Raw genomic sequence first — 27,943 nt, forward strand, 5'->3', positions numbered from 1 at the left:
TGCCCTTCAATGATAGACTACATAAAGAAAATGTGGGGCCAGGCACGGTGACTCAGGCCTGTAATCCCAGCACTTTGGGAGCCCAAGGCAGATGGATAACTTGAGGCCAGGAGTTAGAGACCAGCCTGGCCAACAGGGCGAAACCTCGTCTCTACCAAAAATATAAAAATTAGCCAGGCATGCTGGCGCACACCTGTAATCCCAGCTACTCAGGTGGCTGAGGCGTGAGAATCGCTTGAACCCAGGAGGCGGAGGTTGCAGTGAGCTGAGATCGTGCCACTGCACCGCAGCCTGGGCAACAGAATGAGACACTGTCTCAAAAAAAAAAAAAAAGAAAAAAAATGTGGTACATATACACCATGGAATACTATGCAGCCATAAAAACGAATGAGATCATGTCCTTTGCAGGGACATGGATTGAGCTGGAGGCCATTATCCTTAGCAAACTAACACAGGAACAGAAAACCAAATACCACAGGTTACATTGACACATAGAAGAGAACAACACACACTAGGGCCTTTCAGAAGGTGGAGAACAAAAGGAGGGAGAGGATAAGGAATAATAACTAATAGCTATTAGGCTTAATACCTGGGTGATAAAAAATCTGTACAACAAACCCCCATGACACAAGTTTACCTATGTAACAAACTACACTTTAAATAAACATTTTTTAAACAGATGGTAATGATTCCCAAATTGATCTACAGAATCAACATAATGCCTATCAAAATCCCCACTGACTTCTTTGCAGAAATTGACAAGCTAATCCAAAAATTCATGTGGAAATGCAATAAACTCAGAATAGCTAAAACTTCATCAAAAGTTTAGTACTGCAAAGGACATCATCAAGAGAGAGAAAAGACAATTCACAGAACGATAAAATTTTTTGCAAATCTGATAAGGAATTTGTATCTGAGAATATATTTAAAAACTATTATAAGTCAATAATTTAGAATAACCTAATTAAAAATGGGAAAAGGATCTGAATAGGTATTTCTCCGAAGACGATAAACGAATAGTCAATAAGCACATGAAAAGATGCTCAATTTCATGAGCCCTGGGGGAAATGGAAATCAAAACCACAATGAGATAATACTTCATATTCACTAGAATAGAAGGGCTAGAATAAAAAAGACAAACAATAACAAGTGTTGACAAAAATGTGAAGACATTGGATCCCTGCTGTATTGCTGCTGGGAATATAAAATGGTACAGGCACTTTGGAAATCAGTCTGGCAGTTCCTTAAAAGGTTAAACAGAGATACCATATGACCCAGCAATTCTACTCCTAAGTATATACCCAAGGGAAATCAAAACATATGTCCAAACAAAATCTGTACACAAATATTCAAAGCAGCATTATTCACCAGCCAAAAAGTGGAAACAATCCAAATGCCCATTAACTGATGAACAGATACATAAAATATGGTATGCTCATATCATGGAATATTATTTAGCAATAAAAACAATGAAGTATTGACACATACTGTACTAGGGACAAATCCTGAAAACATGCTAAGTAAAAGAAGACAATCGCAAAGAACTGACTTATATGATACCTTTCATATAAAATGTTCAGAAGAGACAAATCCATAGAGGTTGAAAATAAATTGGTGGTTGCCTAGGATTGGGCAGGCTAAGGAACATGGGGAGGGATCACTAATGAATACAGGGTTTCTCTTTGGGGTAATGTCAATGTTGCAAAATTAGATGATGGCCATGGATACACAATTTTGTGAACATACTAAAAACCACTGAATCGTATGCTTTAAATGAGTAAATTGTATAGTACATGAATTATATATCCATCAAGTTGTTTTTTAAAAATCAACTTTACCTCGAGGGAGTTGGGTCATCTTGGCCAAGGCGTGACATAATATTTATCAAGGTGTTAATCCCTATTTAAAATAAAAAACAAATACACAAGTAAATAAATACGGATAGAAGAATTATAGGACCATCATATTACAGTAGAGAAAAAATTATCTCATCTCAATGTGATTTTAAAAGGTTTGGAATCTACCTGTCTAAAAGTGTAATAAACAATTATTTAAAACACTGGATAGGAAAAAGAAATTTTTCTAAAAAACTCATCAACCCTTCTTATATTTCTTGCTCAAAGTAAATATTATAAAAGAGTCCGTGGGGCCAGGCACGGTGGCTCAGGTCTATAACTTCAGCACTTTGGGAGGCAGAGGCGGGTAGATCACTTGAGATCAAGAGTTCAAGACCAGCCTGGCCAACATGGCAAAAACCTGTCTCTAATAAAAATACAAAAAAACTAGCCAAGTATGGTGGCACATGCCTGTAATCCCAGCTATTTGGGAGGTTAAGGCAGGAGAATCGCTTGAACCCAGGAGGCAAAGTTTGCAGTGAGCTGAGATCGTGCCACTGCACTCCAGCCTGGGTGTCAGAGTGAGACACTGTCTCAAAAAAAAAAAAAAAAAAAAAAAGAGTCAGTAAGCACTAGAATATGAGATGGTGAAAGAGTCACCCAGGGCACCATTCCTAGAGGTGAAATAATTTACAACAGAAAACACAGGCCAAAATAGGAGATTCACATCTTAAAATCATCCAGACACACCTTTCTTCCGCATGTGCATGTGATGAACTTTTCTGTCTCCGTATTTGGGCTGCCGAATTCCACAGTTAGACAACGAATTCCTGGCATGATCAGGATTCATTCCAAAATTTAAATGATGACTTGGATGAGTCATGGCCAGCTAAAATTTCAATGAAATAAGTTCAGTCTTTAAAACAGCATAAACTGGGTGCAGTGGCTCACGCCTGTAATCCTAAGGTGGAAGGACCACTTTAGCCCAGGAGATCAAGACCAGCCTGGGCAACACAGTAAGACGCCGCCTCTACAAAAAATAAAAAATTAGCCTGGTGTGGTGGCACGTGACTGGAGTCCCAGCTACTCAAGAGGCTGAGGTGGGAGGATCACTTGAGCCCAGGAGGTCGAGGTTGCAGTAAGCTATGATCATGCCACTGCACTCTAGCCTGGATGACAGAGGGAGACCCTGTCTCAAAAAACAAAAACAAAACAAAAACTCAGCATGGGAGCACCATCTTTCTATCATCCCAAATTAAGCAGGAAAGAGAACTGTCTATCCAGTTGAATTTTAAGCCCTGATCTTTCCATCTTACCTCCCCAAGTATCTGTAAACAGATAACCTACAGAATGGCAGAAAATATTTGCATACTATATATCCAACAAAGGACTAATATCCAGAATCTACAAGGAACTAAAACAAATCCGCAAGAAAAAATAATAATAATAATAACAATAATGATCCCATTAAAAAGTGGACAAATGACATGAACAAACATTTTTCAAAAGAAGATATACAAATGGCCAACAAATATGAAAGAATGTTCAACATCACTAATCATTAGGGAAATGCAAATTAAAACCACAAGGAGATACCACCTACCACTTTACCCCAGTCAGAATGGCCATTATTAAAAAATCAAAAAACAGCAGGTGTTGGTGTGATGCAGTGAAAAGGGAAGGCTTATAATACACTGAACTTTATATAAGCTACATAAATTAGTATAACCTCTACAAAAAACAGTATGGAGATTTCTCAAGAAACTAAAAGTGGATCTAACGCTTGATTCAGTCCTCCCACTATTGTGTATCTACCTAAAGAAAAAGAAGTCACTGTATCAAAAAGACACCTGCACTTCTATGCTTATTGCAGCACAATTCACAATTGCAAAGATATGGAATCAACCTAAGTGCCTATCAACAGATGAGTGGATAAAGAAAACGTGGTATACATATACCATGGAATACTACCCAGCAATAAAAAGAATGAAATAATGTATTTTGCAGCAACTCAGTTGGAACTACAGGCCATTATCCTAAGTTAATTAACTCAGAAATAGAAAACCAAATACCGCATATTCTCACTCACAAGTGGAAGCTAAGCTATGGGTACCCAGGGTCATACAGACTGGTATAATGGACACTGGAGACTCCGATGGGGAGGGTTGGGATGGGGGTGAGGGATGAAAAACTACCTATTCGGTGTAATGTACACTATTCAGGTGACAGGTACACTAAAAGCCCAGACTTCACCACTATACAATTCATCCATGTAGCCAAAAACCACTTATACCCCTAAATCTATTGAAAAAAATTTTTAAGTGGCCAAAGCAAACAAAAAACAAATTTCCAGATCTCTGACACAAGCCCTCTTCTGCAAACAAACATAAAAATCCACATCTTTAGGCCAGGCGCGGTGGCTCACACCTGTAATCTCAGCATTTTGGGAGGCCGAGGCGGCTGCATCACCTGAGGTCAGGAGTTCGAGACCAGCCTGGCCAACATGGCAAAAGCCCGTCTCTACTAAAAATACCAAAATTAGCCAGGCATGGTGGCAGGCGCCTGTAATCCCAGCTACTCAGGAGCCTGAGGCAGGAGAATCGCTTGAACCCGGGAGGCGGAGGTTGCAGTGAGCTGAGATCATGCCATTGCACTCCAGCCTGGGAAACAAGCAAAACTCTGTACCAGAAAAGAAAAAAAAAAAAATCTACATCTTTCAGAGAAGTTAGAATACTCAGCACCTGGAAAGGAGAGCCATAAAGGAGGAAAAGTTGGAAGAAGGTACTCAGAGTTGACATTTATTTGAGACTGTCTCAAATAAATGTAAGAGAATGGGCTGGAAAGCAGCAGAGGCAACCAGGGTAGACCAATGGAGAGAACTATGTTTCTAACAATCCTTGTCATTTCCCAGGATAAAGAACCCAACGTACCATTTGTGACCTGCAAGATGAATTACTCCTATCTTGTTATTACGTGAGTTTACAGGAGAATAATTCTTACCTGCAACAGACAACGATCTTGGAAAGTATATCCTATCAACTTGTCCAAATGCATTAGACATTGGTGGTAGCGGATATGATGGGTCAGAACAGGTAGCATCATTGCATGCTACGAAAAAAAAATATTCAATATGTTTAACTTTATAAAAACTTACAAAGTCACTTCATTTATTTTACAACAAGCCAGAACCATTTTCACATTCCAAATTCCATCTCACTAAGTCCTGAAACAGCTTATTGGCTGCATGGCATTCTGGAGAATCCTCTGTGAGAGACTGTAGCTGTTAAGAGTATATAGTCTCTAGAATCAGAATGCGTGGGTCCAAATCCTGCTCTGCCACTCATTCACTGTGTGACCTGGGGCAAGTTATCTTACCTCTCTGCCTCAGTCCCCTCACCTGCACAATGACAATAATAAATATACCTACTTCTGAGGATAGCTAAAAGGATTAAAAGAGGAAATACAAAAATCTTCTTAGAACAAGGCCTGTTAGCCCTCATTCCATTAGGAATAGCCCTGGTTCTATCAGTATTCAGCAGGGTAGCTTCGAGTAAGTCACATGCATTTCTGTGCCTCCTTGTCTATCTTTAATTAAAGGGGAATGGATTAGGATTCATTCATTCTGAAACTTTTTTAGGGTCAAGATATTTTTGAAAATCCAAGGAAAATGACTCTTTCCCCAGAAAAATGTCCCTGTGCACAAACATGCAAAAGTTGTACACAATTTTAATGGGTTCACAAACCCCTAAAGCCCACCACTATCCTTGAAGAGCTTCTCAACCAGATATGCCACCCTAGGTTTAACATTTAATGATCTAACATTCTGAAGACAATTTTTATAAAGCCACCAGTATAGTTAAGGTACCCAAGGACACAGAATTTAATTTTTTCCTTCAATCCCTTTCCATTTAGCTATAAATTCCTTATTGGGAGATAATTTCATGGAAGGCATATCTTTTTCTTTTCCTTAATACTATTTCCCAAGAACACAAGAGAATGTAAGGAGTCATTCTTATTCATCAGAACCTGGAGGATGGACCCAGCCCACAGAATGACTGACATACGCTTTATATTATTTCAGTCTTTGAAGTATTTTAAGCTGGCATTGTTTAAAAATACATGAAAATGGATTTGCTAGAAACTATAGAAATTAGTTATGTTATTAACTTATAAAGAAAGATTCATTCTACCAAATAGGATCCCTAACCAACAAAAAATCTTTCTTGCCAGTTCAATTCAGTAAGTATATAATTGAGCACCTCCACGTGTAAGGCCTTACAATATGTGTGGAAGACAGAAAAGGTAAAGACATTGTTTTTGCCATTAAAGCTAGAAATATGCCATTAGGATTTGAATTATCGGCACTTTATCCACTTTGTTTTTATAAGTGCTGTGCTGATAAACACAACAATATGGAAACAACATGCACAACCAAAGTCTAATAGTTTTCCAGCCATTTAAACTGCAGGAAGCTCAAGAGTTGATGCTAAAAACTCAAGGTGGATAGGACATGGGTTAGGACACGAAGACTATTCAGGGCAACTGCCTTTCTAAAGCATGAACTCAACCTGGTGAACTGTTTACTTTTTTAATATTTCCTATGAGAGATGAATCGCTGCCTGTTAGGAAAATAAAACCCTCTTTAGAGTTTGCTGATTATTAAAAAATTACCTTTTTTTTTGAGACAGGGTCTCGCTCTGTCACCCAGGCTAGAGTGCAGTGACACAATCACAACTCACTGCAGCCTCGACCTTCCAGGCTCAAGAGATCCTCCCACCTCAGCCACCAAACCCCAGTAGCTGGGACTACAGGCGTGCAGCACCACACTCTGCTAATTTCTGTGTTTTTTTGTAAAAATGAGGTTTCGCCATGTTGCCCAGGTTGGTCTTAAACTCCTGGGCTCGAGGGATCGGCCTGCCTCGGCCTCCCAAAGTGCTAAGATTACATAGGCGTGAGCCACTGCGCCGGGCCCCAAAATTACTATTAACTTTAAGCCCAAATCTGTATTTTTGGAAGTTTTATCCCTTTAATCCTAGTTCTACTCAGAAACAGAATCCATTTAATGGCAGGCTTCCACATCTTGTTTTAGCTAACCTACACTTTACTTCCTTACTTCCTTTAACCTTTTCTCATGTAAAACAGCTTTGAATCCCTTAACCACTTCCTCTAAATCTGCTCCAAACAAAGCCTGTTTCTCCTTCCAAATAAACCTTTTGTGAGTACCATGGAAGGGTATAGATGACCCATGTCCATCTTTAATCCCAGACATCAAGTCCCAATGTTACCTACAAGACTTTAAATTTCTAGCTCAGTTTTTAAAAGTATCAATCTTTGCAATATTAAAATACAATCATCTTTATGTCTGGCATCTTTATGTCTGCCAACTGCTTTAATTAAAAAAAAAAAAAAAACCTCAAATTCTCCCACAAAAATAGAGCAACTAGACTAGCAAAATGAAAGACCAATGAACATTATTTACATAAAAACTAAATGACAAGGTACCCTTTTGAGTCCCTAAATAAGAGTGGATGAGGAGAAAGAGCTATGTCTCAGCATCTGTGTGAAAGAAGAGAGGCACAGGTCCTGATAATGGAAGAAACTCAAAATTAACAACACATGTTCACCGGAAATAACCCAAACTGGAGAGAGCTCTGCCGAATCTAATTCATTGAGTGAATACAGGAGGACAGTCTAACTGTGCTTAAGACACCTGGGACTTACAAACACTCAAAACACAAAAAAACAAAAACTGAAGCTCCCTACAAGGTAAAAGCCCCACAATGAGGAGAAAGTGCTGGGAGTGAAAGCCACATTTCGCACGAGAGGGATAATGAAAGGCAAAAGAGAGCAGGTCCAGACAAAAGCAGAGGAGAGAAGCGGAGGGGGCAGATTTTAGTGTGAAGCCATATTATTTCTTTCGTCACTGCAAAAACAACAGGAGGAAGAGCTCCAGAACCATGAAAAACTATCCTGCCTTATACCCCCTTTCTAAAAGTACAGGAAACTATTTCATTTGGTTTACTTAATTTTTAAGTTTCTTAAAGAGCAACAGAAAAGAATCATGATCAAGTCCCATTCAAAGATTTTTCTAAGAAGAGGAGTAGAATAACATCCTTGCTGATAATAAAAACATTCCAGAGGCCCGGCACAGTGGCTTACACCTGTAATCCCAGCACTGTGGGAGGCCAAGACAGGCGGATCACGAGGTCAGGAGATCGAGATCATCCTGGCTAACATGGTGAGACCCCGTCTCTACTAAAAATACAAAAAATTAGCCGGGTGTGGTGACGGGCACCTGTAGTCCCAGCTATTCGGGAGGCTGAGGCAGGAGAATGATGTGAACCCAGGAGGCGGAGCTTGCAGTGGGCCGAGATCACACCACTGCACTCCAGCCTGGGCAACAGAGCGAGACTCTGTCTCAAAAAAAAAAAACATTCCAGAGAAACATACCAATAACCTTCGAAATAAGCAAAGAAATTACTAAAACAACAGGAGGATTAACAAAAATTACAAATAAATATTACATAAATTCAGAAATGAGATTAGAGGAAAGGAAGATTTGAAAAGAAGTGACAAAACTCAGGAAAAAGAAACATAAAAGGAGATTAGCATTTCAAGACTAAACAAAAAGGAACACAAAATCAGATCAGCCCAATGAATAGTGCTTTTGAAAAATAGAAATGAAGAATTCAAGAGAAAATGACAGATCCAGAAGAGAAGCAAAAAAGATATAAGATGCATATATCTTATAAGAAGATATAAGATGCAAGAAGTAATTACTACTTCTTGAATGAAGAATTCAAGAGAACATGACAGATCCAGAAGAGAAGCAAAGAAAATATAAGATGCATATAAATGGAGTACTTTAAAAATCAAAATAATAGAAAATAATGAAACATGTAATACAAGAAAAAGAAAACTTTCCTGAGATAAAAGACAACTTGAAAGTATATACAGAAAGTATATACAGCATACCTGAAAAAATTAACTGAAAAGAGCTGAGACAAGAGCTGAGACATATTCTAGTAAACTATTGGTTTCTAAAGAAAAAGAAAAAATCCTTTGGGCACTCAGACAAAAGGACCAAGTCACTTAAACTCATATTATTATCACACTTTTTTTTTTTTTTTTTTTTTGAGATGGGGTCTCACTCTGTTACCCAGTTTGGAGTGCAGTGGCACAATCTCAGTTCACTGCAACCTCCATCTCCCAGGCTCAAGTGATCCTCCCATCTCAGTCTCCTAAGTAGCTGGGACCACAGGTGTGCACCACCACACCCAGCTAATTTTTTGTATTTTTTGTAAAGACGGGGTTTCGCCATGTTGCCCAGGCTGGTCTTGAACTCCTGAGCTCAGGTGATACACTTGCCTTGGCCTCCCAAAGTGCTGGGATTACAGTTGTGAGTACCTGTACCTGACCATATTGTTATCATACTTTTGACAGCAATGTTTTATGCCAGAAAACAATGAGAATGTATTTAAAATATTAAAGAAAGAAAATGGGATCCACAGATTTTATATCCAGCCAAACTGACCGTTAAAGGCCACAGGCAAACTGTGAGGAACATGCAGAAACTCAAGGACCACTGTTTCTATAAGCCCTTCTTGAGGAATGTTTTAGAAAATGAGCTTCAGACAAATAAAAAAGGGGAGGTGGGAGACTGATAATGACATATGATCTGATGATTACTTGCAAATATATTTTTATTGGTAGATAATCACAAGTGAGTCAACATAAGAAATAATTAAACATTCTAACATTGATTAGTACAACCATCAGAAAACAAAGGGAGAATAAGAAATACATAAAGAGTAGGATGAGGTTGCTATCTGCCTTATTAACTCGCAACAAAAGGATATCACTTCAAATTAGGTGCCAAGTGAGAGAGAGGATTATGGGAAGAAGCAGACAGAAGTTATTTTTACTAAAAGACAACAAGATACACACACACACACAGACACACACACAGAGAGAGAAAGAGAAGTAAGGGAGAAATGTAATTATACTATAAAGTTGTCAGTATAGAGGTAACCATTAGAATAAAAATACAAGCATTCCCGAATACAAAGGCTATGAAAAGGTAAAACACAAAGCCAATATAATGGATTTCATAGTAACCACTAACATAAAACTGTTTGACAGACAGAAAGCCAAACATATCAATAAGCTCTATATATTACTATAGAGTGATCTCCCAGACACATTTTTGTTGTTGTTGTTGTTGTTGTTTTGTAGAGATGGGGTTTCACTCTGTCACCCATGCTGGAGTACAGTGGTACAATCATAGCTCACTGCAGCCCCAAACTCCTGGGCTCAAGTGATCCTTCCACATCAGCCTCCTTAGTGGCTAGGACAACAGGTGTGCACCACCACAACTGGCTAAGTTTGCAATCCTCCTGCCTTGACCTTCCAAAGCACTGGAATTTTAGGTCTGAGCCATCACACCTGGTCCAGACACATTGTTAAGTGAACAAAATCTAAGATACCACCGTTCATACAAGAAAGAGGAAAACAAACAAAAATACATATATATTTGCTTTTATAAAAATAAGAAATTAAGCCTTTTTTTTTTTTTTTTGATGGAGTCTCACTCTGTTTCCCAGGCTGAAGTTCAGTAGCATGATCTCGGCTCATTGCAACCTCTGTCTGCTTGGGTTCAAGCTAATCTCCTGCCTCAGCCTCCCAGGTAGCCGGGACTACAGGCACACACCACCACTCCCGGCTAATTTTTTGTATTTTTAGTAGAGGCAGCGTTTCACCATGTTGGCCAGGCTGGTCTCGAACTACTGACCTCAGGTGATCTGCCAGCCTCGGCCTCCCAAAATGCTGGGATTACAGGCATGAGCCACCACGTGCATAGCCAGATCAAGCCACTTTTAAAAGATAGTTACCTGTCGGGGGTGGGTGGCAAGAAAAGGATACAAGCAACAGAGACAGAAGTTAGACTTAAAAAGAGTACACTTGACTCTGTAAATCTGACTGCAGAGTCATGTAAACATTTTACATAATTATAAAACAATTTTTAATTTTAAAAAGGAACCTAGGCCAGGCACAGTGGCTCATGTCTGTAATCCCAGCACTCTGGGAGGCTGAGGCAAGAGGATCACTTGAACTTAGGAGTTTGAGATCAGCCTGGGCAACAAAGCAAGACCCTGTCTCTACAAAAAATAGAAAAATTAGCCAGGCATGGTGGCACATGCCTGTGGTCCCAGCTACTTGGGAGGCTGAGGTGGGAGGATGTGTTGGGCCTAGAAGTTCAAGGCTGTAGTGAGCCATGATCGCAGTGTCACTGTACTCCAGCCTAGGTGACACAGCAAGACCCTGACTCAATCAATCCATCAGTCAGTCAATGGAACTCTTAAAATCAAAAGTAAAATGAAACAAATGAATTCTGTGGATCCAGTTTGTGGCATAACCACGAGATACAGAAAGTTGAGTGTAAATCCCCAGTGAGATACAGCTATAGATAATCAAAGACAAAAAAGAACACAGACAGTCCCCAACTTACTATGGTAAGACTTACAATTTTTTGACTTTACACTGACATGTAAGCAATATTAATTCAGTATGCTCCTTGACTGATGACAGGCTGTGTCCCAATAAACCTATCATAAACTGAAAATTCAACTTATGATATTTTCAACTTACTCTGGGTTTATGGGTTTACTGGGATGTAACCCCATTGTAAGTCAAAGACCATCTGTGCTCCCAAACAAAAAAGCAACTATTTTCCACCACCATATTGGCGGTAGTGCTGTTAAACTGCTAATCTGGGACTACTTGTTGTGTATTATGGAATAAATCAAATGAGTAATTTTTGGTGCTGTCCCACAGGATCTTCATCTCAGGGTAATCAAATAGTTGATAAGGAAAAGATCCTTTTTTAAACGTATTTTAAGTAATAAATGAAGAAAGACAGAATTAGAATATCATTTTGGCAGACCCTGGGTCTATGTAACGATCCATCAGTGACCGATAATGTCACATACAAATAAAGAGAGTCCTCACCAGCAGCTATGAAAATATCTTGCAAAAAAACTGAACTTAAATCTGGTCACTGCTATTCAACAGAACACTCTATGGTGATGGAAATATTCTATTATCTGTGCTGTTGTAATGGGCAGTAGCCACATGTGTCTACTGAGCACTCAAAGTGTGGTGAGGGCAACTGAGAGGCAGAATTTTTAATTTCATTTAATTAATTTAAATTTCAGTAGCCACATGCAACCAGTGATACTGGGCAGTGCAGTTTTAGATCTAACTACCAATTTATAGGAAACACAAGGGGCAGAAGTACCTGGTAAATGACACCAGAAAGTTGCAATCAGCAAAACTCAGACTACACTGTAGGAACTCTACAGGACACATAATCCAATTTCTTCAACAACAAATATTTGCAAGGGAAAAAAAGGAGAAATGGAATGAGAACCTACAGATTAAAGAGACTTAAACAACATCAACTAATCACAATGTATAGATCTCACATGGACCCAAATTCAAACAGACTAAAATAAATTTAACAGACAACGAGAAAAATGTAAACATTGACTAGGTATTTGATGATATTACAGAAATGCTTTTGAAAACAGTTGAAGCTAAGTGATAGTTCACAGAATTCATTATACTTTTCTCTTTCATCTTGTATGTTTTAAATTATTCCTAATAAAATATAATACTAGCCAGATGAGGTGACATGCACCTGTAGTTCCAGCTATAGGAGGCTGAAGCAGTAGGGTTGCTTGAGCCCAGGAGTCCAAGGCAACAAGGCCAGAGTGCACTATTATTGCACCTGTGAATAGCCACTGCATTCCAGCCTGAGCAACACAGCAAGACTCCCATCTCTTAAAAAAAAAAAAAAAAAAAAAAAAAAAAACAAAAAACTCTATCAGGCCAGTTAGCCTTTAAACAAATCTTTCCTTTCTTCACAAGCAGCACTACACTCCAATTAAAAAATCAAGTATCTCATACAGACTAAAAATCAAAATTCCTTTGTTAACAATAACTATGAAGCCATTGCCCTCTCAGACATTCCTCCTTCCCCCTGCTACAAGATCTAATTTAGAAAATACATCCTTCAACTTGCTGTCCAAAGTCTCTGAATCCCTAGAGATGTTACTTTTCACTGTTGAGTCATTCCTTGACAAATCATTGAGCAAGAGAATCAGACAGTTTGATAATGCATGGCAGCCTTCCATTTCAGATGGCCACTCTAGGAAGTCAGCACATCCATTAATTAGTCCAAATACAGCTCTCTGTCCACTCAATACAAATACCAACCACCACAACTCAGCTTTCCTCAAAGGCCAACAGTTCTCCAGGCACCTGTGCTTCCTTTTTTTTTCCCTTAAGAAGTTACAATGTCTCCGCATTTGGCATGAATCTCCTACTGGTGATGTGACTGTGATGGTGCAAATTCTTTGCTCCTTTTTTCATGTCTTCTGAGTCAGTTTATTGATTTCCATGGACCACCTTTCTCAGTATAGCATAGGGTCCAGGCGCCTCCCTCTACAGAAGATACCAATTTAACCTCAGTGTGTGAAACCCTATTCTTAAAAAATACAAGTCCTATTGCAGCATGTTGCTTTTCTTCCTCTTCTGAGTCATTATGCTGAATTTTTTAGACTCAGATTCAGGTTTTGATTCCTTTTTCTTCCACATTACCCAGAATTCACTCTAACAAGCAGGAACACAGAAAAAATTCTTCAACAATTTATCTACAAACATAGTGACAGGTCTACATTCGGTTCACATATAATTACAAGTTATAGCACCCACCCCTAGGTTTTCAATCCTCTTAACATTGGCTGGGGCACCAGGTAGAATTTTCTAATCTCCTAACAATCCTTGGTAACTTCTCTGGTTGGGAAAAATGTACTTCCAGAGGGAGATGCTGGTACTGAGGTCACTCCATCTCAGATTTAACACAATGGTTTCGTCTCCTGCAGAAACCAGATGGCATCTCAAGGCTTTCACTAGCAACCTACTAGCAATTATTACTAAAAAACAGTAGGTTCTATATCAATGAACTACCAAATACAGAGGAAAAACTACGAAGGATTTTAAATAAATCCTTTTTTCTAAAAATTATGAGCCTATCTGTTCAAAGACTTTGAATAATCATAAAATTATTCAAAGTATTCAGTGTATAAGTGGTATTCAGTGTATAAGTTCACTTAACTGCTATTTCCCAGTCAATTAGATTTTTATTCTTCATTACCAAAAATACTAAATGCTTTCATTTTGGAGGTTTTAAACCGCATTATGATATGCCACCAGCTTATGTGAGGAAAACACAAAAGAAAACATTTATTCTAATATAAGAAATTAAATATCATTGTAAGCCACAGCCAATTCTACTTGTAAAAAAACAACAACAAAAACACTGTTGGTCCCTTTCTCGAAAAATTACAGGTTTTATTAAACATTCATTAAAATGTTTACATTAAGAACAAAGTAAAGGCCAAATAAACAATAAAAAATGTTAGCATATATGACTTGTGACTAGACAAACCTGCACTGGACTAAACATTTATTAAGGATGTAAAAAGACTACCCTATCCTAAAAATATGACCAAAACAGCTTCCAAAATATATTCATAGATGTTTGGTCATTAATGCTACATGATAAAACATTTTATTTGATTTCTTTACAACAAAACTAGAGGGAATGGCTTTGCTGCCTTCATTGTTCACTGAAGGAATTTCAAGGTTAAAAAAATTCAAACAAAATGTATGGCAAACATTGATAATTTAAGGGCAACTGTTCAGAACCTTTGTGTGATGCATGTAAAATACCTGAGAATTTTAAAACATAAAAATTCCAGGAAGAGCTAACATATTATCTGTGGCAAAAACTCTTAGTTAAAATGTACCCAGAAGTTCTCTACTTGTCAAAGATTTTCTGTAAGATGTATCCGTAGAAAGGAAGAGTTTCTGACCATTAATATGCAATAGGACAGACTAAGAGAAAGCTCAGTGAGAAGAGTCAAGGGAGTTTCAAATGACTAGCCCATGGCTTGCATAGTCAGTGGTTTATTTATTCCCACATTCATAACAACAGTTACCACTTCAAAACCATTCTGGAACAAGGAAAGGTATACATAAACATAATGAAAATATTTGTTGCAAAAATACTTATTTTGAGCCCAAAGTCAACTAACTGGTTTACTTTTGCCATTTTCCACTAAATCATTTTCCCCTAAACCTTACTGTAGGTTTTTTTTAAAGTTTGAACTAGGTTGCTCCCGTGTCATGAATGAGTTGATGAACACCTCCAAATTTCCATATGTTGATGTTTTAAGCTCAATGAAGGTAACAATTTACTTTCACAACCCCAAGAATATTCACTGATGGTGAAATAATACTTAGTACGTCAAAATAAATAAACAGATACTTCATCTGTTCATCTAACCTTGACAGCTACAGAATGCATCCAGGATAATTTGATTTTGGTGTGTAAGGAACTATTTCACCAAAGTACAGGGTTTTTTGGTTTTAATAGTTCACTCTCAGCCCCCATGTTGCCACTGTGTAAGTGGCATTTCCTTCTCTTCCGCTTCTATGGACTTCTCAGGTAGCTTGCTGGCTCATTTTCATTCATTTATATGCAGACATTTCTTTACAAACCATAAAGCAATTCCTTCTGTATTCAGTACATGAACTCATAGGCAACAATTTACATGTTTTACCAAGTCATTTACACATGAGAGTAATTTTATCAAAATCTTAAAAAGACTTCCATTCGGAGGACCAGAGAATGGAAGCATGGCTTCTAAACAGATGGCAGTTCTCTCTGGAAGAGTGAGAGTTCTACAGAGGGAGGAACAATTATTAGATCATAAAGCATTCACCTTTGCAGGGGTTTAATCAGGATCCCTTTTCTTCCACCAGTTAGGCAAGGAAACTGAGTGAGTCCTTTTGCCTACCAACCTCAAAACAGAATATAGCATATCACACAACAAGAGGCAAGATCACTTACTCCTCCAGCTGCTTCTCAACTAGCTGAGGGTAGAGGAAGGACATTTGTGATATAGCTGAAGAATACAAAACTGTACTGGAACAGATAATTCAGCACTCGTTTGCTTCACAAAAAGAAAAAAAAAAGGCTCAATGCTTCAGAAAAAAAAAAAAAAAAAAAGATACTGTATTCAGTGGCCTTAGGGACTGCTACAGGAGGTGGGGGAGAAATCAAGTAAAACAGGATACTCTCTCCACTCCCATCTCCCACTAGTCAATCAGGCAGTTATTCTTTATCTTTTTACAAATAATGGCTCTAGAAGGGTTTTGTATGAAAAAAATACTTTGAAGTTAACCAAAAACACAAGTTCAAAACTACTAACTAGAATGTCTGGAAGGCACCTTCTAGTTCTTAATGCTCAACAATTTCATGATCTCATAGCCAATCAAATCTGACCTATCACTGAGATCATCGGATTTGGAGCAAACAGTCTAGGATTCTGCTCACTGGTCTGATGACGTCCACCTTAGGATGACATTACATTGGTTTTGGGGAAACACTGACAAACAGAAAAACCGGGTGATATGGCTTCAAATGGCCCTGAGAGAGAATCAATGGAAGTAAAATATTCATCTGAAAGTACTGACAGTCATAAGATATTTGTCAATTGGTAAAATAATTGTAGACTTGGTGAAAATAGCTGGCTACCACTGTAGATGATTACCCTGAAAATATGGCAATATTACACCAATAGCAGTTTATCTTAATGCAAAAATAGTTAGCTTTGGACATCACTTAGTAAATAAATTGTGTAGCAATACTTTTAAATGCTGGTAGTCAATATAATAATTAAATGCCAACACTGATTTTTAAAAAAATTCATTATGATGAAATGAACACTAAGAAGAGCTAAGAGTAAACTGCTTGAACTTACTGCAACACATGCTACCATCAAAACAGATAAATGGAAGCCTGGAAGTATTCTTCCAAAACGCTGAACACAGGAAACTGCATTACCTAACCATAGCCTGCGTACTCATTTCCTTTACTGTAATTCTCATGGACTTCATCCAATATCAACTGTGACAAAAGAATCAAGTGAAAAAACAGAATATGTTGGTTTAGGGGATCTTTAATCACATATAAATTCCACCCATAGGAAAAACAAAAATGCTTATTAGTCAGTCAGTTACATACAGCAGAAATGTTACTCTATTGCATTCACCCAAGGAAAATATATTATCATTTGGTTCAAATATGAAGTATATACTGATTCTGTTCATTAATGCCTTCAGTTCTCTGCAATATAAATTACAATGTAAATTTGAGTCATCAGTCTAGAAAACATACACTTCAGGAGTCTGCTTGTACGGCTGCTGGATTATCTCTTTTGTATAAGCACCTATACATGTGCTGCGAACAGGCAGATGCATGAGCAGATGCATGAGGACAGACTTACCTTCATCCAAAGAGAAGAGACTGAACTGAACACTACTAAGTAAGCTTCTCCCCGCCCCAACACCCACAAGCACAACATACACACGCACACCAGCATCAAAACAGACAACAAAAACAAAATCCAAATAATAGAAAACAATTTATAGCTGATATTCCATTTAGTCTCAAGGTAGTATTTTCTAAAGAACATTCTCAACTAAGAAACCCTCAGTACCAGATTTGTTTTAAAGGAAGAAAAGTATGGGCATAACTGTGTCCTCAGAAGTGTCCCCACCTGACAGACATCAGAACGGATGCCAGTTTTCCAGAATCCTTGGCTACTTAGCTCCACTGTTACTTCTCGTCTCATTGTATTCTTCTGCCGTATTTTTTGGAGGGCTTCCTAGAAAAGAATTCATTATGATGCGTAACACAACTGCTATAAATCAATAGTAAGCCAAACATCAAGCGTTAGAAAATAAGTTGGATTCATTTAATACTACCCTTACATTCAGATACTCAAACCTCTTCATACAAAATTACAATATTTTCTTTAAAATGGAGGCTGGAATGCTCAAAGCTTGGGGTATAACACAGCCCAGCCTTTCTTGGCAACTAGATAAGAAAAAATCTAAACCAAATCTACCATTCTGGTATTTTTGAACAAAATATGCCCTTTCATTGATAAAGGAAGCAAAATGTGGTTTGGGATTTGAAATGAGCATGTAAAATTTTTATCAAGCCTCATGTTAAGTACTTACATCTAAGAAAGAAAGTAAATTAACCTGTGACCCACATAATTCTAACAGTTGCCTTCTAACTTGCAAACCCTTATAAAAACTCTTGCTACAATGGCATATTTTATATAAAAAAAGACTATGATCCAAAATATCACCTGTGAGACATGATTAGGAACTAACTCTTGCCTTTCATGGCCCTTCAAATAATTGTAAAAATAATTGTATATTTGTATGCATGCAATTGAATCAAAATCTCATAGGAATTCATAATAACAGGAACCACCCCCACCCCCACTATTGATTAAGTTCCTTTTACAGGCCAAATACCACAAGAGGCCCGTTAAATGGCGTATTTCAGAAGTTCATGGAACTACCTTTTTCCTTGAGTGCACCAACGGAGGAACACTTCAGTCGGCCTCTCAACCTTAGTTCCCTCCTTTAGAAACAGGCTGATTGGCCTAAATCATAGTAAGTGACAAAGCCAGAATTCAAACACTTTTTCCAGCTTCAAAGCCTTGCTCTTACACAACCCCAGCAGAATAAAATCTCCCCGAGACAATAATCTGTGTTGATACTGAAACCATTTATTCTTATAATTAAAACTAAAACATAAGTTATCCTGGATTACAGGGATAATACTACCCATTAGTAAGGAAATATGGAATTTGGGATATGAAATCTTACAAAATAAGTTTACCATACTAAACTGGCAGACCAATGGAAGACAATCTTTTCCAACTTTAAGACCAAGAAGTCTGAGTACGGCCCAATGTTGTATAATGTGCAACCAAATTAAAGATAAAAGGCTGATTCAACAAATTTAAGCTTTAATATCTATAAAAGATATATTTGATTCCCAGTGGTAATAATCCATTAAGAAACTGGCATTTTAGGGATTGATATAGTTAGGATGTTTTGGCCCCTCCAAATTTCACATTGAAATATGATACCCAGTGTGAGAGAGATGGGGCCTGGTGGGAGGTTTTTGGGTCATGGGTGGATCCCTCAAGAATAGCTTGGTGCTTTCCCCACGGTAATGAGTTCATGTGAGATCTGCTTGTTAAAGAGAGTCTGGGACCTCCCTCCTCCCTCTCTTCCTCCCTCTTCTGTCATATGATGTGCCTGCTCCCCATCCACCTTCTACCATGACTAAAAGCATCCCGAGGCCTCCCCAGAATCCAAGTAGATGCTGGTGCCATGCTTCTTGTACAGCCCACAGAAACGTGCACCAAATAAACCTCTTTTCTTTATAAATTACCCAGTCTCAGGTATTCCTTTAGAGGAATGCAAAACAGACTAATACGGGGATAAAAAGGCTCCCTTAATCACTAAAAGATTTTTTAAAATCAATTCGTATAATAATGTGGGGAGGAGGGTAAAGTATGATTTTTTAAAAAAAATATTTTTCCATCTTGTACCAGAAGTATAGTGTGATACAACAATCGTGAAATAAACCTGAAGCACATCATCGTTAATCACCAAGGAACGGAGTTTGATACAGACCTCCCTCTGTGCCAGCTTCTGTTTGTCAGTTTGTTTGACTTTGGGACTATTTGCTAGGAGGTGGCGAAGTTTCACATAACTCTTCCACAGTTTTTGGTACCTAAGGAAAAGTACAGGCAAACATCTCAGGTAAAGAGAAGGTAAACCTAAAGTGCAACAAAATCAGTTATTTTAAGAGGCCTCTTCAAATCATACATTACATTCTTTTGATTATTCTTTATGGCAGAAAGCCATCATTCTAAGGAAGGCTATGACTTTGAGATTGAGAGTCAGGATGGACAAGAGTCAACTGGAACCTGGTGATTAAGTTGATTATTGCTTATTTCGGTTGGAAATGAGGTGTGACTATATAAATGAATCTCTGGAAAGAATTCCAAAGACACAAAAATACCTCAACCAATGGAATCATCCTGTTTCTCACTGTTACCTCTTGAAAATAACAGATTTTATTTAAATATACACTTTCTGATATTTGTTGAAAGAAAGACCCCTTCCTTAATAGGGAGACTGTCAGTTGCTGAACTACTTATACCAAATATAAGAGTTGAAGAGTATTAGAATAGAGAACTCCATTTGTGCCAAAACCCAAGCTACATAGCTGTATCCATTTGTCCACTGGAGAGGGTAAAAGACTAATGGTGTATACCAATTTGTATTTACCATGACAATATAAGCATATTTGTTGCAGCCAAATAAGTTATAACATAGACCAGTCTAAAGGATACTGTCAAAGCATCCTGGAAATGAAGCGAATATGCAGACCTTTATCAATTCACAGTCCTGCCATCTGAGAGTCCACGAGAGCCTCATCACATTCTACTAACATTTTTCTGACAAGAAGGGATTTTCCAAAGATTTTCTGTCATATTAAAACTGCTCCTTTCTTGGCCTTAGCTGGGCCTCTCCTTTTTTGAAAACTTTTTTTTTTTTTTTTTTTTAAGAGAATGGAGGAAAGAAAGAAGTACTTACACAGTGCCTGGTTCACTGCTTCATACTTTTATCCAAAGGGGGAAAAAAAAGAACAAAACCCTTTAGCCTCTTCTAATATATGTCAGCCCAGCCAGAACTGTATTTATGAATTGAAAATCTCCCATGCGCTTTTCTCCCACTATGAATCCTTTTTTTTAAAAAAAAAAAAAAAAAAAATTAAGTCAGGAAGCTGTTTGTATGTTTAGCAAGGTAGGAAATCCAAACAGTCCCAAAGAATCTAATGGTACTATCTCCATTCCCACACATCCTAAATCTTCTCCCAGAAAACACTAACATGCCAGTTGGAAAAATCAAAATGTGGAAAGTTACGTCAATCCTAAGAGTCAGAAGTCACGGCTCCTACTTCCAACACAACCTTGACTTTGCATGTGATCTTGAACTCTTAAGATGCCCCCAAAAAGAGAACTCTGCATAAATTCGGCAGTGCTAGGAACCAATATGTGCTACTTTCCTCTAGAGGGCACTGAAAAAATAAAAAATAATAATTATTATTATAAGGATGAATAAAGAAAAAGTTCCTTAAAGTTTAAAAACATACAAGGACTTATGTTGACCAAGTTTGCCAAAAATATTCTATTGAATAGTTTCTTGCACTCAAATATGTAGAGAAAATAATTCTTCAGGAGCTACCAAAATTGTTTCATTTGGATAATCTAAACTAGAAGTATGGCTCATTTCAGGTCTTAATTTTTAAAAAGGAAACATCCACTAAAAGGTATTTCTCTGCTAATTTGGCTGTTAGTAGAAGGTGAAATTGGCTAAGACAAACACTGAGAAATATCTTACTGTGGGTCTCCTGCATAACTCAACTGTGCAGGGCGTATCCCAAAGTGGACGATAATCGGAAAAGTAATCACATCGGGGTTGAACTGTTCACGATCCAGTTGATCGATACGGACAGAGCTTGGTTTCTAGAGAGAAAAATCAAAGCCATTTATTCCCATAAGAAGTCTTTACGTATTGACTTTAACCTAAGTAGGGAAGGAATAAATCGGACTTTTTTCCAGGAAAGCCTTGTCCCCAAAGGGAAAAGGTCATTTAAAACCCTTTAATTACAGCAGCTATACTATCTAAAAACTATAATGTCATCCTTGTAAATGAGCCTATGCCATTTGGCATAATGAACAATGATTTTGTCCTTTTTTGCAGTCCACATAGAAACCTTTAAAAATTAAACTTTTAAAAGGATACCTAGTCAGATATAACTTTTCCTTAACCTCTCCAAAGGCACAGGGGAAGGATTCCACATCACAGGCAGAGCCTGTTCTGCTTTAATTTGACATTTCAGAATGCACAGACAGATGCCTCTATTTAAGTTTTTTCCCTCACTTGTTCTCAGTGGATCTTATGTATTCCTTTAATTCTACATCTTTAAGTTAGAAAGTATAGTGGTGCAAAGGCCAAATAGTTAAGCTTCTCTTATTATGTCCATGTAGGACATTTGTGTATTTTAACAGAGAGCCTCATATTTTTTTCTTCATGTCTCATAAAGGAAGAAGTGAATGGCTCATTCCTTCTGGATCATTTGTGAAATGGCTTTCATCTTGAAAGCTTAAATTTATGAAAAGATGGTAAAATCACAGAGAATAGGTTTCAGCAACCTCCTTCCTTATAATCACCTCTCAGGACAGTCTCAATTAGAGATTCAGTTTTTACTAGCACACTGTAGAGTCTGCGGCTCAGTTGCTTTGGAGGCTAAGGCTGTAAAACTGATTCACACAGAGGCCAATCATCTTTATTCTGTCCCACAACAATGCCCAACAATTAGAGTCTGGCTGGCTGTCTGGTTTCTCTGGGACAGAGGAATTTCAATGCTAAAACCAGGAAATCTCTCAGCAACTGGGACAAACTGGTCACTCTACCTACAACTGTGATACCAGCCAGCCATCTGACAAATATTCAACGAGGTGACAAAGGGGATAAACTTGGGTGAATTCATCCACATTACTTAAAACACTCAAATCTTTGGGAGGCCAAGGTGGGTGGATCACGAGGTCAGGAGTTCGAGACCAGCCTGGCCAACATAGTGAAACCCATCTCTACTAAAAATACAAAAATTAGCCAGGCGTGGTGGCGCACACCTGTAGTCCCAGCTACTCAGGGGGCTGAGGCAGGAGAATCACTTGAACCCGGAAGGCGGAGGTTGTGGTGAGCTGAGACCGCACCACTGTGCTCCAGCCTGGGCAACAGAGTGAGACTCTGTCTCAAAAAACAAAACAAAACAAAAAAAAACCCTCAAACTTTTTAAGTGTCATTTAACAAACAAAATTTCACTAGCTTCTTGAAAAGTTGGTCTCTGCTCTCAAAATTTGAAAATGGAAAATATTTTGTTCACATGTAATCTAATATAAAATTATTTAAATGCCCATCAACAGTAGCAACGTGCTATTTAAGGTCAAAGAATTACTTTCATTATTTTGTACAACAAAACAGCAGGACACATTTTTAGAATGGGAACTGTGGAATAGAATGCTATTGAATTATTCATGTTTCTGTGATTTTAAACACCATGCCATGGTACCAACAGAGGAAACAGTGATTTAAAATATCTATAGTATCTCTAAATTTATGGCAGGGGTTGAGGGAGCAGGAAATGAAATATATTCTAGACTTTGGCCACACCCTGTAACATTTATCATACCATCTTTGTGTAAGAATAAAAAATGACAAAAGTCACTATGACAAAAGTCTTCCCTGGAAGATTAATTCTTTTAAGTTCTGCAGCAATAAAGTATTTAATGTGACCATAATGGCTTGAAAAATTTAATGAATTTCCCAATATTCTTGCCATTTTGCAATCTTTCAAAGCAAGTCCTACCGAGGATGAAATGTAGTGTGGTGTCTACCTTGTCGCATGAGTAACTTGCACACTTCTCAGCAGGATGTTTGCATAATACTGAATTCTCAGATTTTTTTCCTCCTTTAAGCATATCTTTAGATAAATAGTATAAAAGAATTAACTTCAACACATTCCTAAGCCTGACACCGAAACTTCCAATATAAATCTTTCATACTGACTAGGTCTGACTTCATGTTGTTAATACTGGCTTTACAGCATCTCAAGGATGCACAGTTAATCATGCCAATAATTTCTACAATTTCTCAATTCCTCAGACATCTTACTGTTTAGGAAGCACCCCTGGCAAGCCTATCCCAGTGATCTCTCCTAAAATGAGAGGCTTTCCTATGCGTCCATTGGCTCAACCATTCATCAAAGACTCCTTTCATATGTTAGTCGTCTTTGGGTTTTCACCTGGGCAAGCATCATACATTAGTTTGGTGCAAAAGTAGTTGCGGTATGGCAGACCCCACAACTACTTTTGTGCCAACCTAACATATAACTTCACTAGCACCTGGCTCATATAGTAGTCCCTCGACAAATTAGTTGAATGATGATCACGGTGATCATAAACTTCATCTATGCCACTGGCTCAAAAACAAGCAATGAGAAAATCAAACGTTTGAGGATTTTTTTTAACTACAGAAAACTGGGCCTCACTGCCTGGAGTATATAAGGTAGGTATATCCTTAAGCCAGGGTATCCTTAAGTTTTTTTTTTAATTCTCCAGCTGATTCTAGATTTCAGGAAAACGTAACTATACCATGGAAGGAAGCCCAGGGTGAACGTGCTCCCGCCGTGTCTACCACAGAACATGGAACTCTCCAAGTGGAACCACCCAGCTGAAACTGGACATCTCCCACCACCATCACCCCATCCTCTGACTCAGCATGAAAAGTGATGGAGGGAATATCAATATATGCAACTGTTTTAAGAATAAAAATAGAATTCAGTCTTACTCTGAGAGTGTTATTACTTACATATTTCTTTTAAAGTTACTTTAATAATTATGTGGCTTAACAGTATAACAGTAAAAATTATACGATCTTCTGGTTTTAAACAAGTTTTATGTTTAAAAATATTTTTATTAAACAATTTTACTTTCTGGATTTGTTTAAAAGAATCCATACTAGCCAGAATGTTTTATTTGTAAATAGCAACATTTTGTTTGTGCAGATGTTACTGTCATGCTACAAAAAGTTGATCCAGAGTTTTTAGTTTATGAATCAAAGCTATTAAACAATTGGCAGCTTTTTAGAAAACAACAGCTTTGTTAAGTAGATTATTCCATTTATTTTCATGGAAATATTTTAATTCTTCATTTCTATAAAATTTTATCCTTATAAGATGCCAATATGTAACTATTTTATGAAACAGTAACACTAATTTAGAAGAAAAAATTGATATAAAGAAAATGTTATGTCTTTATATAAGAACTAGTTTTCTTTTAATTATCTCCTTTAAATGTTTGCATTTTTTACTTCTAAAATTGAATATTAAAAGCTAATTTTAAAACAAAAAACTTAAGTAGCACCCAAAGAAATGGAAAATATTTATAATAATTATGGTGGAGGATCAATAAAAAAGAAGACTACAAAAAAGATCAAAGGATATTAACAGGCAATTATCAAAAGAAAACACGAATGGGCAATAAACATTTAGAAATCAAAATAAATACAAAACTGAACTAAGTCATTTCCCGCCCCCCAACTCTCATCAAATTCCCTTAGTATAACCAGCATGAAGATATGGTTGCTCTCATATGCTCCCAGAGTACAAATTTTACAGCCCTTCTGGAAAGCAATCTGCAACATCCATCAAAAGCCTTAAAAATGTCCCTATTTTCAGGTAGAATAAATTTACTAAATTAGGTGAATTTACTACCAAATATGCCTAAATTGTAATATTTTCTTATTTACTAAATATTTAAACGAAAAATTATCCAAGGACAAGAGCAGCAAGTACCTAAAACTTTTAAAATGTGCTGTTACTGTTTTCATGAAACATTCAGATCTGGAAAAGAAGGTCCTCCAGCCTCTGAATATACAGACACCAGAACATACCGTCCCAGGGTTGGTAACAATCATGCCTTTGCATTCTTCTGCATATTTCTGCCACTCCAGCTCCTCCCACTGAAGCATATTGGCAATCTCCTCCTCGGGCACCAGGGCTTTGCTGCACCTTAACAAGTACAGGAGAATCTGGTGCATGGACAGCACTTCCTTTCCTCCATCTTGGGTGGGAGTGGGAATGGAGAGAAGGGGAAAAATAAGGCTACTCAACTTACAGCAAATCAACAACTGAATAGGGAAAAAAACAAGACAATGGAGGAAAAAGAGCACATACAAAAAGGTAATGTAAAATTTACACTGTTTAACCAGGTGCCAAATAATATGAAAGCCATTTGTTTCATTGATGAACAGTGCTCATAAACCATCTCATTTACTAAATTGGCAACAACAACATTATAAATGATAAAAGGCTCCATTTGTGAGGTATGAATATAAAACAGGTGCCTATCTAAATAAATTTAAAGCCACCTAGCATAAAGAACCATAGTTTATAATATACAGAACCATGTTAGGTCTTAAATATTTTATCATTCTTTCTGAGGTAACAGATGAAAGCTCTTTAGAAGTGATGTTACTGTCTTAAGGAAATTCTAAGCTTTTGTGAGATATTTATGGATGTCTTCAATAAGCTGTTGTTGCATTATGGTCTAATTTTTTGGTGCTAATGTGCTGCACCTGCCATGATGAACAGAGCTAAAGAGCCAGTGCTAATATCATGGAAGATCGCTATGGAGTTAGTACATGGAAAAAATACCAAGTGTTCTGAGGCCTACAGAAGCATATAGCACCAAGAACAGGGGATAAAAATAACAAAGGGCATCATTCAAGTACCTTGGAAAAAGACAATTAATCTAGTACTTGATGAACTAAAGACATCCACTTCATTTGGGCATTAATGTGGGGTCCACAGGCTTCTGCCTTCTCTTTGGACTTAACTTCTAGACCAACATGGGCAACCATTTTATATCTCTTTTCTTTGCCTACACCCAACCAAACAAAGGACAAGAGCCCTGAAGAGGACAATCATTACCCTCTCCCAGGTCATGAGATAGGCTATAAACAGTAGTACAGGACCAACACTTCAGGAAGAAAGAAAGGGACCAAGCGCACAAGATGGCAGCAATGGGATGGCACAAAAGAGAGTGTCCTCCTTGGTCAGAGGAATTAGTGGCACCCAGTTTGAGTCTGGGGCACTAAACAAGTTTAATGTGAATTGCTGTGGGCTAAGAACTTAAACAAGACTGCATGTCTGAGAGAAAAGAGAGAAAATATCAACATTTCTGTGTGAGCTGTGTTCCTCCATCTGAGATGTTACTCTGGAACTAGACCACATTGCTGTTCTACAGCCAATATATATGTAGGCATGCATTCACTCATTCATCCAAATATTCATTCATTCAACAAATATTTATTGAGTGCCTTTTATGTAACAGCCACTGTTCTAGGCCCTGAGAACGCAGCAATGATGGAGACAGCCAAAGCCTTGCCTTCCTGAAGCTTCTACTGCAGTAGAAAGAGACAATATAAAAGAGCTACATAAAAGATCAGGTTGAGATGAGTACTACAAAGAAGAATCAAACAGGACAAGGAACTAGAGTTGTATCTAAAAGGATGGATAGGAAAGGAATCTTCTAAGAGGTTTCATGTAGGCAAAACTTGAAAGGAGCAAGGGAGGCTACCATGCAGCAGTCTGGAAGAGGAGAAGAAAGAGCAAATGCCCTAAGGTGGAGTGGAACTGTTGTGCCCAGGAACTGCAAAGAGGCCACTGTGGATGGTGTGAAGTGAGAAGAATGTGAGAGAGGCAGCAGGGAAGTCAGATCTTACAAAGCTTTACAGCTCGTTAAGAGCTCTGGAGTTGACTCTGAGATGGGAGCATGTTTTTCACCACATGTGCCATGCACTGTGAGTGGTCCCATGTCAGTATCACTAGGGAAAAAAATGCTACAAGCTCTAGGCGCTCAAGAAGCACATAGGCTAATAATGATTGATCACAACGGTTCCTAAATGAATCTTTGTAGATAATACTCAGAAAATAAAGTTCTTTTAATCAAAGTTCTAAAGACACTGTGCTTCTAAAAAGTAATAATAATTGTCCAAGAAGTGACAAAGTCACAAAATACATCAACCCACATTAAGATATGTTATATCTACTAATTCATAGCAGTGACTTTTTTTATGCCTTATTACAAAGCAACTGCCTTAACCGCAAGTCATCATTAATAAGCTAACGTCCATAGTGTTATGGACTCAATGTTTGTGTTCCCCCAAATTTCATATATTAAAATCCTTTTTTTTTCTTTTTTCTTTTCGATTCAGGGTCTCTGTCACCCAGGCTGGAGTGCAGTGATGCCATCACGGCTCATCGCAGCCTCAACCTCCTGGGCTCAGGCAATCCTCCCATCTCAGCATCCCAAGTAGCTGGGACTACAGGCTTGTGCCACCACGCCTGGCTACTTTTTTAATTTTTTTGTAGAGACAGGGTCTAATTATGTTGCCCAGGCTGTTCTCCAATTCCTGGGATCAAATGACCCTCCCACCTTAGCCTCCCAAAGTGCTGGGATTACGGTGTG

The 27,943-nt window shown here is 37.9% G+C and overlaps 1 protein-coding gene across 13 annotated transcripts in view; it reads right to left on the reverse strand.

Moving 5' to 3' along the window:
- DROSHA (drosha ribonuclease III) overlaps window positions 1-27,943 on the reverse strand; it is a 131,232-nt gene that overhangs the window by 45,369 nt on the left and 57,920 nt on the right. For 8 of the 13 annotated variants that reach the window (XM_063724077.1, XM_024247302.3, XM_024247298.3 and 5 more), the window contains 7 exons: window positions 25,365-25,534; window positions 21,249-21,373; window positions 19,473-19,572; window positions 17,525-17,632; window positions 4,836-4,943; window positions 2,586-2,724; window positions 1,839-1,899 (listed from right to left, as the gene is read on the reverse strand). In XM_063724077.1, the coding sequence (XP_063580147.1) occupies window positions 1,839-1,899; window positions 2,586-2,724; window positions 4,836-4,943; window positions 17,525-17,632; window positions 19,473-19,572; window positions 21,249-21,373; window positions 25,365-25,534 (811 nt within the window). The remainder of the gene's footprint in view (window positions 1-1,838; window positions 1,900-2,585; window positions 2,725-4,835; window positions 4,944-17,524; window positions 17,633-19,472; window positions 19,573-21,248; window positions 21,374-25,364; window positions 25,535-27,943) is intronic. The other 5 variants (XM_063724075.1, XM_063724072.1, XM_054555450.2 and 2 more) reach the window with 1 other exon arrangement.

Source organism: Pongo abelii, chromosome 4, assembly GCF_028885655.2.
Source record: "Pongo abelii isolate AG06213 chromosome 4, NHGRI_mPonAbe1-v2.0_pri, whole genome shotgun sequence".
NCBI classification, from domain to species: Eukaryota; Metazoa; Chordata; class Mammalia; order Primates; family Hominidae; genus Pongo; species Pongo abelii.